Raw genomic sequence first — 15309 nt, forward strand, 5'->3', positions numbered from 1 at the left:
CCCAGCGAAGGGTCTTTAAAGCCCCTCACTTTTAGGTGCATTGGTGCATAATGGGCCCGAGGGAGGGAGAGGAGTGGGTGCGGGGTCCTCACGCGGGTGGTAGGTGGGATCAGGCCGTTCGAACCAGATAGAGGCCCAGCCGCACCCGGCGTGGGCAGGTGGGCGCGGTGCGGACCCGCGTGGGCAGGTGGGCGGTCGGGACCCCCGTGGGCAGGTGGGTGCGGCCCCCTGAGAGCCCCAGACAGCAGCGAAGGGCCGTGTAATCCTCGCAGCCCCCCATCACCCGAGTTGCCCGGACTGGCGGACCCGGGTCCCGGCCGGTGCTGCAGACTCTGCGGCAGGCTGCGCGCTCCCCGGGGCCGCGGTGTCCGAGCACGGCCAGGAGGCTCCCTGGCTCCATTACCCCGAAGAACATGAAATTTCAGCCTAAGCTAGAACACGAGTACACCCGGGCTTCAAAATATTGCAAGCAGATTTTAAGAGAATGGGAGTTGACAAAATAATTCCTGCGGATAGATTAGTAAAAAGGAAAATTTGGGGACAATTTTGAATTTGTTCAGTGGTTCACGACGTTTTCTGATGCAACCTGTTATGGAAAAGACTAGGACCCTGCAGCTGCTGGGAAGGTCCAGAAACTTCCATGGCTCCTTCTCTTGCTGCTCTAGCTCTGAACAAACCAAGGAACCTCTGGCCCCAGGCGCCTGCGGGGCCCTGGTGTGCAAAGAACCCTGGTGAGGGCAGGTCAGTGTGTGGGAGCTTGCCTTTGAGGATGCGGAGGGAGGCCGGCTTGGGAAAGCCAAGACGCACTGAATTGGTTTGCCAGTGCTAGGGAGGGCTGGGTTCCTGTGTCTCGGGGAAGGAGAATGACTCTCCTGGCCACAGACAGCGAGCAAAGCCATAGAAGTGTAGTCAGCAGAGATACAGAGACCCCCCAGGAGTGAGGGGGGTCCCCACAGGGCTGCCCCCAGGGCCTTCATGGTCTGTCCTCTATAGGGACCCGACCAGGGACCTTGGTAAACCTCATGTCAAGATCAGGGTGGATTTGTAAATTCCATGTCTATATTTCGAACAAACATGGTGGACTTATAACCATCAAGGTGTTTCTTTGTGAACATCCTGAGCACAAACAAGGTGCCCCCTTCTGTCTCCCTAATATCTCCTCCATAGTGTTTCTCTATATCTGGGGTTTCTGTGAGCCTACCAGCCATTAAGAGGGGCGACCCCCTAACATTTGGAGCTTAGGGAGCCAGGTTTATTTTTGTTATCTCTGTTTCCTTGGGATGGGTGGGAGCCCGACTTGGGGTCGGTGCTTAAGTGTAACATGCTCCCTTATATTATTCTTAGAGCACCCACTGGTTTCTTTAAGGAAGCAAAAAAGTACTTCTTCTTAAATTGCACTTTGCAGAAGTTTTACTTGTCTTCCAATGAGTTTGAGTTAGGAGTTTTGTAGAACAGTATTGACATCTCATTAGATCACCTAGGGATCAAAAAAGCTGGCCATGGGGCTTACTGGGTGGTCACTGATAATACTGGGTGCTGGGGAAGGTGTTTCTATGTAATACACTCAGGGGGCCACCTCACTACAGAAATATGAAGACTGAGGAATTTGAAGCTAGTGTGAAATCTTGGCAGATCACGTTTGGATAAATAAATACCTTAAGAGTATTTAAGTGTTTCCTTATTTCAAAATATAAACTGTAACATGGCAGGAGATTGCTGGTGTTTGACACTGTGTCTGGGAAGGAAGGGCCAGATCACCGGACCTTTGGCATCTGCTGTACACAGGCCTTGAAGGGCTGCTGGAGTCCTCAAAGGCCCTAGACCTTGGCCCCAAAGGAGGGATTAGAGCGTTGCTCTGTAATGGACTCCAGGCTGGCTTATTTGGTGGAGCATGTGACTCTTGACCTTGGGGTTGTGAGTTTGAGCCCCATGTGGAATATAGAGATTACTAAAAATGAATTTAAAATCTTAAAAAAAAAAAGTCAGTTGCTCTGTAAAGCTAGTTGGTGTCCTTGATCAGTCTTATCCCTGCTTTAGGAAGCAAGAAGCATTGTTGCTTGGATGACTAGAGGGTGTGTTTCAAGCCCTGAGATACGTTTGAGTTGAAAGGCTTGAATTTCATTGAATATTTCTCTATTTTTACATTTCTTTGCATTGTGTTTTTTGGGGAAATGAGGTGTTTCCAGTTATGAAATCTAACAACTACTTTTGGAGACCTGCCCACATCTCTGGGATTTGAATGGAGGTTGTGTTCCATTTTACCCTCTTTTAAGTTTACATTTCACATGTTTCTCTTCTCTGCTCCCCTTGCCAACTGGGGACTCCCTGTCGGCTTCTTAAAGTTTGCTGCTTAGAGTTAAGTGCAACAGGCGGGTAGTCACACTGCAAGTTCTTTCGGGATCTCTGGCAAACCGTGTGCCCGGTGATGGCCGTTGCTACCTTGGGATCTGCAAGGCTGGGCCTTCTCGGTCCATGCGGTCCACCGCCCTCTGCTGTAATTGGAATACTTTGCCAGTATCTAATCTCTTTGGAGATAAAATTCAAGAGTGTTACTGAATGTTAATTTTCTTTTTCAGAATATACGGTACCATGTCTAAATTAATTATTATTTAAAATCTTCTCATTCCTCAACTCATCCTAATTTGTTTTGCCTCTAACCTATTCAGTTCCTTTGGCAGAATTATGCAAAATACGTGTCACCCACTGTTGAGATTGTTCGGCCCCTGATATATTTATATTGATTTGTTCCTGGTGGTAGTTTGCCCTAAGATGTGTCTAGAAGGCAGATATTTTATGAAAAAACTGTTTGTAGTGAATGCTGTATGTGGAATTCAGAGGAAAACCCAGATTTAGTGATTGACAGTGCCGAAAAATGCAAGTAACTAGCCATTGTTCAAATAACAATGGTCTTGTTTCTCTTTCGTGGCCTTTTAGACTTTTATTGCCCTAAAATTCCATTTTATTGGGAACTGATTTTCCACCTGGTCTTTCTTGACAGGGTTTTCTTTTACTTTAAACAGTTTCTAAACAAAATTCTTTATTTTAAGGAGGAAAAAAGCCACTCACTATTAGAGTAATTTATTATGAAACTGAAACTGATTGATTAGTAATTAATAATACTTCTTATAAAAACACTTAGAATCCTTATGACAATAGCAAAAGTGAAGACAATCTAATAGATTTTAGGAAGCCAAAAGTTGTTTCCACATTGAAAATATTTTTCTAAGTAAATTGTAGATTAAGTTTATTATATAAGAGGAAGGCTTGGCCTCTCTGAAAAATTAAAAAATCTCTGTAATCTATTTTTTTCATCTTTAAAATGAAGACGCCAAAGAAGGATGACCATCATCTGTAATATTCCATGACAGTTTTATTGCAGCAGACTCACTATAGATGTTGATTTTTATGATGGACTTCTAAGTCACAGTCCATACGCAAGAAACCCACTTGGGAAAGGCACAGTGTTTGTGTGCCCCAACTCTCTCTCTCTGTAAGAATATAACTGAAGTGTTGTTCCAAAATTTATTGTAAGAATAATTCTGCATGACTTCTATCTTTTTGCTCATAAAATAAGACTCTAACTCATAAGAATTTGTACCAGTTTTTCAATTCTAGATAATTAGAATTCTGTGGCCTTAAGATATGCTAACAGCAATGGCAAAGAATATAGGAAAAGAAAAACTAGGAAGATACCAAATACTTCTTGGAGTTTACAGACATCTTTGTTGTGCTAAGTTAGCCTCCTAGACAAAGTATATTCCATCAGTTACTTGTATTAGAATCAGCAGGATGTTGTTAAGAAATGGTGATACCGCCTTTTTTCTCTGGGCCGCCAACGTGCCATCCAGACTGAGGAAGACCCAAAAACTTCGGGGCCAGGTGAGCCATGGCCACAATCGCATCGGCAAGCACCGGAAGCACCCAGGAGGCCTGGGTAATGCTGGTGGCATGCATCATCACAGGATCAACTTCGACAAATATCACCCAGGTTACTTTGGAAAAGTCAGTGTGAGACATTACCACTTAAAGAGGAACCAGAGCTTCTGCCCAACTGTCAGCCTTGATAAACGGTGGATCTTAGTCAGTGAGCAGACACGGGTAAATGCTGCCAAAAACAAGACTGGAGCTGCTCCTATTATCGATGTGGTGCGATTGGGCTACTACAAAGTTTTGGGAAAGGAAAAGCTCCCAAAACAGCCTGTCATCGTGAAGGCCAAATTCTTCAGTAGAAGAGCTGAGAAGATAAAGGGTGTAGGGGGCGCCTGCATTCTAGTAGCTTGAAACCACATAGGGGGAGGTTCATTAAATGCTAACAAGTGCTTTTCTCTTGTGGTCTGGGTATAAATTCTTTAGCACCCCTACCTCCCTACCTGTACAGAAACACGCCTAAACAGATTTTTAGGAGTAAGATATGAGGGCCTGAGCTCCTCTACCAGCTCCCCTCAGAAAGTGTGCGAGAGATGGCACCAGCACATAAAGGATTTGGCCCAGTATCTAACTTGAACATTTTCATTTAGAATGTGTGAATGTGATACCTGTGATAGCACATGGATGTATCTTAGAGTTGAAAGGCCAGTTTGCATTGTATATTCGGAATATACAATGAGTGGGAGAATATACCCTTAACTGTAATGTGTGGCTCTATAGCTCTACACCGTACATGGGGCTTGAACTCAACCAGGAGATCAACCAACTAAGCCAGTCAGGTGCCCCAAAATGGAAGACTTGGTTATAAGGGGGCACATTCTATAAAGTGGACAGAGTGTGAAGGTTTGAAGCAATTGTGAAAGATGTAATTCCTGAACCAAAGGTTTTTCCTTCTTGACTCCTTCATCTTTTACCATACTATTCTAGTCATAATCAAAATTTTGAGATGGGGCCCAGCAGTTTGAATGTTAAACACCAGGGATTTTACACATGAAAAAAAAAGTGATATCTAGAGTTATTCTTTTATTTTCTGAATCAGCTTCTCAGGGTTATCAAAATTACCATAGTGTTTCTGAACCTTTATTGCATCTTTGAATCACCTGTATTTTTGAGAATCTAAAACCAAAATACAGACATAGTAGGTATAACATGTGACTTTTAGTTTATATTTTTATGAAGATTTACAGGTGGTCAAAAAAGTTAAAGAAAACAAACAAAAACACGTGGGCAGCCTGGGTAGCTCAGTGGTTTAGCGCTGCCTTCAGCCCAGGGTGTGATCCTGGAGACCCAGGATCGAGTCCCATGTTGGGCTCCCTGCATGGAGCCTGCTTCTCCCTCTGCCTGTGTCTCTGCCTCTCCCTCTCTCTCTCTCTGTCTCTAATGAATAAGTCAATAAAATCTTAAAAAAAATGCTGTGAGGGATGTTCCTTCAAAGAGGTCTTTATTAGTTTCATTAATTGGTAAATCTTTGTTAATATACTCAGTATAGTGCCTCATTGTAAAAGGTGTTTAATTAATATTTGGCATTGAATTAATGACTCATTTAGATCTATTATTATTTTTCAGAATGGGCAAGATAATATTTTTAATTCTTAACATGGAATAACTTTATAATAGGTATTATATCAATTATATGTCAGTATATATATATATTTCATAAACTTGTTGAAGAAAAACATTTTCAGTGACACTTGTTAAGGACAGTACAGCAGATTTTATTCAGGATTATTGCCATAAGTATAGGAACCTCTGCAATGAGATTTTAGAGTCAGGGAGAGAAATTGGCCTCAAAGCCAAATACAGCATAAGCCAATGGGTATTTATAGCTGAGGAACAGGGTAAAAGGTGTCAGTGGATGGAAAATTATTAAGAGGGAGCCTCAGGAGTAAGGGGGGTTCTGGCTAAGCTGACATAACAGAATTCTTGTTGAGAACAGGCCAGGGTGATGGGACATCACTTGGGAAATGTGGAAGATGAGGAACCTGGTCAGGTAGCCGGGGTGATCAGATGTGGAAAGTGAGATGTTCTGAGTAAACTCATCTCGCAGGGTTCTTGCTAAAACTAGATTTTACAAGGAAATGAACATACAGAGGTGCCTAGGAGAAGGTTCAAGGGCCTGACTAGAGTTTGGTCAAGCAGAGGATCTTTGTCATCCTTCATATATATGGGGACATTAAATTTTATTTCTCTTATTGTCATGTAAAGTGTGCTAAATAATGCAGGTAAAGTGAACTAAAAGATTATATATCAGTCTTCCTGAATGATTACTATGGCTAAAACTTTACAAATTTCTAGCAGATTCAAAATAAGAATTGATTTTAGTTAAATTGTATCTATAGTAATGGAATATAGTATCTCTTATTCTTTCTATATCAAAATGTGATACACCGATACACCTACCCTTAATATATCTTAGTGGGTCATGTATTCCTTGCTGACAAGAAAAAATAGAGATAGCTACATTAGATATAATCTCTTACTGGGGAAATTTTTAAATGTCACATAAATTTGTAAATTGATATAATTGTTTTGTTTACAAATTGTTAGACTTTCAACCTCATGATTAAAAAAAAATGTGGCACAGCCTTGCTTTTGTTAAGTGTGATATCTTTATTTTGCTAGGAAAAGATTCTTTTAATAATGCTTTCTTCTTGGCCTTAGATTTTTTAAGCTGCTTAATATAAAACCAAATATCATGGGGATCAACTGGTTATTTACAAAAATGTGTAATAGGTCATCTCTTGAATAAATACCACCAAAGATATTGGTGTAATCTCAGCTAACACTGCAAATCATATTTAACATGTAATTAAAACTAAATCTTGAAGAAAGGAAGCTTCTATGGAAGTCAATAATAAATTATATTTATTTGCTCACCACCGTACCTTTAAAAATTTCTGCCATTAATAAAGTTTTGACCTTTAGATATATAGGGTTCTCACTGATTACCATATTACTATTTTTTAAAATCATTGTCATGAATTCGTTAAATCTTATAATTTTCTTGACCATAGTGTTTACTAGCCAAGTACTACAAAAGTGTATATGAAAAAGCTAAATATAATGAAAAACACATGATTAAATTTCTAGGGCATTCTTTTGTAGGAAACTCCAGTCAGAATATGAGGGCAAAATGATTCAAATATGTCATTAACAATGGCCAAGATTGCCTCTCATTTACAATTCTAGAAGAGACAGATTCAATAGAATAAAGGAATACAATACATAACTGAGGATTGGGTTTTAATTCATAATCTGACATTTCATTGACCCTTTAAACAAAAATTTAAGTCAAATTAAGATAACTTTATTGGGTTCTCAATACCATTAAATAATAAGTGAGTTTTATAGTTTTCTATAATTTATGTGTTTTATTTTTAAGCATAATTAAAACATTTGCTTCATTTGAATGAACTACTTTAAGAATTTTACATATTTCAAAGCTGAATCATTACACCAAAAACTAAATCAAAAGATTCACTAGACTTAAAAATCTCACTTGATGCTTTTCATGACAATTCCTAAGTATCTACATTAAGATGTACTTGCTTTACCTTATATACAGATGAAGAAAATGCAGTTTAAAAAGTTACATATTTTCTTCCTCAAGGACTCTTTAAATTTTTTGATTTAAATTTTAGCTAGTTAACATACAGTGCAATATTGGTTTCTCGAGTAGAATTCAGTGATTCATCACTTACATACAACACCCAGTGCGCATCACAAGTACTCTCCTTCATGCCCATCAGGCATCCAGCCCATCCCCCACCCACCTCTCTCCATCACCCCTCAGTTTGTTACCTATGATTAAGAGTCCCTTATGGCTGGTTTTCCCTCTTTCCTTTTCTTCTTTTCCCCCTTTGCATATGTTCATCGTTTTTGTTTCTTAAATTCCACATATGAGTGAGATCATATGATATTTGTCATTCTCTGACTTATTTCACTTGGCATAATACACTCTAGTTCCGTCCTTGTCATTGCAAATGGCAAGACTTTATTCTTCCTGATGGCTAATATTCCATTATATATATAATGGAATTTATAATCCTATTATATATATAATAGAATATATATATTCTGTTCTATCTATATTCTATTATATATGTATGTGTATATATATGTGTGCGTATCACATATATATGTGATATATAATATATATAGATAATATATGTAATATATAATATATTAGATAATATATAATGGAATATTATACATGTCTATATCATATATATGTGATATATATCATATATAATATATATATCACATCATATATATATGATATATATATATATATATATATCACATCTTTATCCATTTATCCAGTCAGTGGACCTCTGGGCTCTCTCCATAGTTTGGCTTTTGTTGATAATGCTGCTTATAAACATCAGGTGCATGTATCCCCTCAAATCAGTATTTTTGTATCCCTTGGGTAAATACCTAATAGTGCAATTGCTGGATCATAGGTTCTATTTTTAACATTTTGAGGAACCTCCATACTATTTTCCAGCAAACTGCTCCAGTTTGCATTCCCACCAAAAGTGCAAGACAAGTACCCTTTCTCTGCATCCTTGCCAACACTGTTATTTCTTGTGTTGGTAATTTTCGCCATCCTGACAGGTGTAAGGTGGTATCTCATCATAGTGTTGATCTGTATTTCCCTGATAATGAGTGATGTTGAGCATCTTTTCATGTGTCTGTTAGCCATCTGGATGTCTTTTTTGGAAAAATACTTATTAATGTTTTCTAAATGCTGGAGTTGAATTTTATTAGATATTGCTAGGTCATGATATATATATATATATATATAAAATACACACAAACCCTAAAATTCCTGGTGACTCACAACATTAAATAGCTATTTTTCATGGTCAGTTTTGTCTGCTAAGACTTTGCTTTGGGATGCAGTACCGGTTGGGGTCTGCATGACATATCTTCACTTTTACTACCCCAATGGACAGGGCTTTTTGGGATATGTTCTTCCCATAGACAGGACATAGGAACAAAAGAGCAGGTGGAAACTTGCAATGGCTTCTAAAATGTCTGCTTGGATATGGTGTACACATCCCATTAGCTACCACAAGATAATTATGCAAAAGAAAAGGAATTGATTACTGAAGTCAATGGGAGCATGATTGTATAATCTGCCTATAGAGAAGGAAGACTGAATAGTTGAGAGTAATGATGCAACCTGCTATTCAAAGTTTCATGACCATGTTTTCATAAACATAGTCTCCTCTTTTTCATACACTCATCATCAGCTCTGTTTGATGTGTGGTATGCAAAAAAAGAAAATGAGTTGGAAATCCTTGGTGTCTTTATATAGTTTTACAAATAAGTATGAAAGAATTATCTAAGAAAAATTAAAAGGTGGGCCAAGCAACTACAGTAAAGTACAGTAAAGTGTAAATTCTCTAGGAACTCAGAAAAAGAAAAACTAGTTTGTAGATGGAAGATGATGAGAAATTGGGAAAAATTTTTAAGAAATGAAATGTCTTTAAGAAATTATGTATTTTTATTGGCAGAGAAGAAATATGAGGACATTTGGATTGAAAAAGAGTATGGACATAGCTGATATGACCTTGATAGATATGAATAGCAGTTTGGAGATTTACTCTACTCATAGGGAAGGCTTCTGTTGTATAATTAGGAGATGTGATTAGATAGGCAAGGTAAAATCAGTTATTTCAGAATCTTGCAATACAGAAAGAAATGATATGACTTAATTCATTGGTAATAGTAGCTTTCCTTCCCAAAGGTATAATTGACATTATGAAATAATTTTAGGAAACATGACATGTCCTGATGTTTATATATTCTTTAAGTTTTAATTTAATTTCCAGTTAGTTAACAAACAGTATAGTATTAGTTTCAGCTATAAAATATAGTGATTCAACACTTCTGTACAGCACTCAGTGCTCATCATGACAAGTGTACTCCTTAAGCCCCATCACCTATTTCATCCACCCCCCACCCTTCTCCCTCCTGGTAATCATCAGTTTGTTCTCTATAGTTAACACTCTGTCTCTTAGTTTCCCTCTTTCTCTTTGCTCATTTGTTTTGTTTTTTAATTCCATATATGAGTGAAATCTTATGGTGTTGTCTTTCTCTGATTGGCTTATTTTGCTTAGCATAATGTTCTCTAGCTCCATCCATAGTATTGTAAATTACAAGATTTCATTCTTTTTAATAGCTGAGTAACATTTCATTATATATATATAAAATGGGCTTTCTCCCATGCTCCTCCTTTCTGCCTCTCCCTTCTCAAAATACTTCATGAAAGGCTGTATTTTTGACAAAGAGTACTGCAAAAACAATGGAAAAAAAAGGAGTAGGAACTGGGAGTGTCCTCCAGCATCCCATCTTTATCTGTTATCTTATTTTTTGTCTCTAAGGAATGCAACCAAGGGCCTTTCAAAATTCAGCATTTCTGTTTCAAATATATATACAGATATATGTATATATATCTGTATATATCACATCTCTTTATCCATTCATTAGCCAGTGGACACTTGGGCTGTTTCCATAATTTGGCTATTGTAGATAATACTGATATAAACATTAGGGTGCATGTATTCTTTTGAAATAGTATTTTTGTATTCTTTGGGTAAATACCTAGCAGTGCACCTGAAAAGCTATAGTGATCAAAACAGTATAGTACTGGCACAAAAATAGACACATGGGTCGACAGAGCAATATATAAAACAAACAAACAAACAAACAAACAAACAAACAGAAATAGACCCACAACCGTATGGTCAGTTATTCTTCAACAAAGCAAGAAAGAATATCCAGTGGAAAAGGACAGCTTCTTCAACAAGTAGTGTTGAAAAATCTGGACAGCAACCTGTAAAAGAATGAAACTAGCCACTTTCTTACACCATACACACACAAAAATAAATTAAAAATGTTTGAAAAGACTTAAATGGGAGACAAGAAACCATAAACATCCTGGAGGAGAACTCAGGCAGTAACCTCTTTGACATTGGCAGTAACACCTTCTTTCTGGATGTCTCTCAAGGCAAGAGAAATAAAAGCAAAAATAGACTATTAGGACTACATCAAAATAAAAAGCTTCTGCCCAGTGAAGGAACTAATCAATAAAACCAAAAGGCAACCTACAGAATGGGAGAAGACATTTGCAAATGACTTATCTGATAAAGGGTTAGTATTCAAAATATTTAAAGAACTTATAAATCTCACCACTCAAAAAACAAATATTCCAGTTAAAAAATGGGCAGAAGACATGAATAGACACTTTTCCAAAGAAGATATACAGATGGCCAACAGACACATGAAAAGATGCTCAACATCACTGATCATAAGGGAAATAAAAATTAAAACTATAATGAGATATAACCTCACCTGTCAGTGTGGGTAAAATCAACAACACAGGAAATAAGTGTTGGTGAGGATGTGGAGAAAAAGGAACACTGTTGCATTGTTGGTGGGAATGCCAACTTGGTGGAGTCACTCTGGAAAACAGTATGAAGGTTCCTCAAAAAGTCAATAATAGAACTACCCTATGATCCAGCAATCGCACTACTGATGTTTATATTTTAATGACTATTTTCCTTCATATTAATAGTGGGAAAATCTCTGTATATATATATTTTACATAAAATATTTTTTAAAACAGCAAAATAAAAACAAAAAAATGTTAAGAATCGGTTGTTTTGAACTACAAAATTAGTCTGTTTGATATAAAGCAACATTACCTATTTATAGTTCTTGGAGATTGGCTCTTGTCCATCTTTATTACCAAAAGTCATCTGACATTATGAAAGTTTTCCAACTCTGAAGCTAGTAACAAGAAAATATGTAACCTATAGATAATTCTAAATGTAATTTCAAAATCCTTTTAAGGATTAATAGAAACATGGAAATAATTCTCTAAGGGTGCTATATCCACGGAGGGCACAATATGAATTAGTATGATTTTAATCATGTTAAAATTGGTGTGATATTCTATTTGGCCACTCATAGCATATTAGATATTTCTATAGAAATACGACAATCAAATTAATTGTTGTGTTAATCCTTCACAATATAATCAAAAGAAAAGATAATTTTAATTTGACATCTGGATGCTTATGCTTGGCCTAATCTTTATTTTGCATTTGCAAGCAATCCTAATAGAAATATGATTTACAACATCACTTAAGCTCATCAAGCTGTAGAATACATGGTCCTTATATCTTCACTTCATCTAGAATGATATGTTAAGATACATAATTGATAATGGATTACACATGGAGATAACAGCATGGACTCATGTTGGGCTTAATGTAGATATGTATGGTTACACACAGAATTATTTACAGATATGTATATAAACAAGTTAACGTACCCCCATATATTTCCTTGCTGTTAGCAAAGGGCCTAGAAACAATGGCATCCCAATATATGTTGTTTTCTAAAACCATTTGCCAATAAAAGAAAAGAAAAGAAACCAAGAATCCTTATGAAAATGACTTATTTTAGCACTGGGGTAGGGAATGTACCAGATTAACTTGGAGTATCTTGTAGTGCCAGAAAATAAGGAAGAACTGAAAGAAAGAAAAGGGAAGAAGGCAGGAAGGCAGGAAGGGGGTGGGGAGAGAGAGAAAAAGAGGAAGGAAGGAAGGAAGGAAGAGGAAGGAAGGAAGGAAGGAAGGAAGGAAGGAAGGAAGGAAGGAAGAAAAAAAGAACGAAGAAAGAAAGATGAAAGAAAGAAAGAAGAAAGAAGAAAGAAAGAAAGAAAGAGAGAGAGAGAAAGAAAGACACATAATAATGGGAATATGTCAAAGGGCAAGAGAAGCCTCTTTTGAAAGAGGTTTCAAAGGGCAAAACTGGGACAATTTGAGAAACAAAAACATCATGGTATTGGATAGTAACCCAAAGTACAAAGTAAATATGAGGCCACACTGTCATTAAAACAACTTCAGATAAATCCTAGTTGAGGGACATTCTAAAAAAAAAAAAAAAAAAAAAAAAAAAAAATGCTCTTTGGCTGTAGCCTACTATTTTCATTCCTGGGGCTCTGTTAGTGTGGTGGTAAAATTAGAGAGGGCTACAATGATTAAACTGTCTCAGTCAGAGACGTACCCGTGTTTCTTGGCCGTGAACTCCATAGTGGTATAGCTTTTTTTTTTTTTTTTCCTCTCTCTCTCTCTTCTCCTTTGGGTGGGACTATGAGACTGGAGAGGAGAGGGTGTATGGAATTCTCTTCCCTCTCTGTGGGTAAGGCTCTGCTAAAGTCTCTTTCTTTGGAGTATAGGACTTTTTATGAAGAGTGGTCTGGGGGATTTTTTTTTTTTTTAATTTTATTCTACAGTGATTAACATTTATCTCTTCCTTCTATAGCCAGAGGAGCTCTTTCTCAGATCTTGACTGTGACAGCGTGGTGGGGAACTTGGAGGTGGAACCCATGAAAGTTGAGAGACTCCCTAAACCTGTGGTCCCCAGGATTTTCTGTTTTCTGTTACTCCACATTCAGCTTCCACTAATTCACTGAAATTACCATTTACCTGTTCCTCTCATTTGATGCCTCAAGAGGCTTCAGTTTTGGGTAAACTGATCTCAGTGGTGATTTGCTGTATTTGCTTGTCTCTTCAGAATTTCAGATGGCAATTTGCTCTTGCTAGCCTAGTTTTTTACTAGTCCAAGTAATATCGATTTTCAGTTTGCTCCTCTTTTTCTTCTTATAAGGGTGTGTGATGACTTCAGGTGGCTTACATGTCAGTGGGGAAACCAAAATTTTATAATTTTCTTTAAATCTGAAAAATATCCTTAATGTTCTTATAGCTCAAAATCTAATTTTGATTACTTTTCTAAGCATTAGGCTTTTCTGAAACCATCTTTATTTCACTTTCAATTTTGAAAAGTATTTTTGCTAGATATAGCATTTTTGTTTCATTTTATTTTTTATTAGTTTCATGTTAATACTTGTCCTTCAGTATGTACTTTTTTAAAAAAAGATTTTATTTATTCATGACAGATACACAGAGAGGGAGAGAGAGAGGCAGAGACACAGACATAGAGAGAAGCAGGCTCCATGCAAGGAGCCCAATACCGGACTCGATCCTGGGTCGCCAGGATCACGCCCTGGGGTGTGGGAGGTGCTAAGTTGCTGAGCCACCTGGGCTGTCCATCAGTATGTACTTTAATGATGCTATTCCATTTTCATGTCTCTTTAATTTCTGATAAAGATTCTGTTTTTTTTCTAATGCTTTTGTTCTCCATATATAATACATCTCTTATTCTCAGGCAGCCCAGGTGGCCCAGCGGTTTAGCACGACCTTCAGCCTAGGGCATGATCCTGCAGACCAGGGATCGAGTCCCACCTCCGGCTCTCTGCGCAGAGCCTGCTTCTCCCTCTGCCTCTGTCTCTGCCTCTCTCTCTGTGTCTCTCATGAATAAATAAATAAATCTTAAGAAAAAAATACATCTCTTATTCTGGCTGCTTTTTCGATTTTTTTTTTTTTTTTTTAATCATAGGTGCTTCAGCGTTTGGATTTTGATGTGTTCCAGTGCAGTTCTTTTATTTGGCCTGCTTGGGCTTCATTGACATTCTTGGATGTGTAGGTCTAAAATTTGCTTCAATATGGAAAATTTGTGAGACTGTTTCAAAAAAATGTTTTCTGTCCGCATTTCTGTCTTTTTGCTAGTCCAAATACATGTATATTAGGGGGGTTAATGCTGTCCTGCAGGCCACTGAGACTGTTATGTCTTCAAGGTCACTGATCTTTTCTTTTGTAATAAGTAACTTAATCGGTGGGAGAGTTTATGTTGTGCAGTGGAGATCTCTGGTCCTTGGATTCACCACAAGATTTGCATGGGGATTCACCCTGGGATAAAGACAGCCTGAAGGAAAGTAGCAAGACAAAGCAGTTAGTTAAAAGGAAAGTTTGCTGTCAAGGTGGGAAAGCAGGGAGATTCCCCTAGGTGGACTGGCCTCTAAGTTGCTTTGGGTTTGGATATTTGTTGTCCCTCTGGGCTGGGAGGAACTGCAATATATAGTGCTGTGCATTCTGATGGAGGCTGTTTCCTATCTTTGGAGGACTCCTCCTACAGGTTAGGAGGGGGAGTTTTTGAACCTACAGGGCTGGTGTCAGAACTGTCATCGCAGCCTCTCTCCATGGGGACTGGGGGCTGTACCCACAATGAAAGTGCATATATTGAGTCTAGAGGTTATTGTGGGGCAGAGATGGGAGAAGAGAATGCAGCTTTGGACCTGTGGCTCTTGATCTGCCATCCCGTAGGTCTTGGAGGCTACAAAGTCAGAATGTTGTCCCCCCAGCCTTTTAATGTGTAGCTAATTTATCACCATCCTGGCCTTCAGTTCATGTCGCTACAGCTCATGTCACTATCATTCCTCTTCAAGGACTAAATACTTTGCCTCAG

At 38.0% G+C, this 15309-nt stretch overlaps 1 protein-coding gene across 1 annotated transcript; it reads left to right on the plus strand.

The window, feature by feature from the left end:
• The first annotated feature begins 3789 nt into the window (after positions 1-3789).
• Positions 3790-4281, plus strand: LOC121487274 (60S ribosomal protein L27a-like). The gene has a single exon (XM_041748809.1). It carries the CDS (start codon positions 3790-3792, stop codon positions 4279-4281), a length of 492 nt encoding a protein of 163 aa, XP_041604743.1.
• The last annotated feature ends 11028 nt before the right edge of the window (positions 4282-15309 follow it).

The sequence above is a fragment of the Vulpes lagopus genome, chromosome 1, assembly GCF_018345385.1.
Source record: "Vulpes lagopus strain Blue_001 chromosome 1, ASM1834538v1, whole genome shotgun sequence".
NCBI lineage: Eukaryota > Metazoa > Chordata > Mammalia > Carnivora > Canidae > Vulpes > Vulpes lagopus.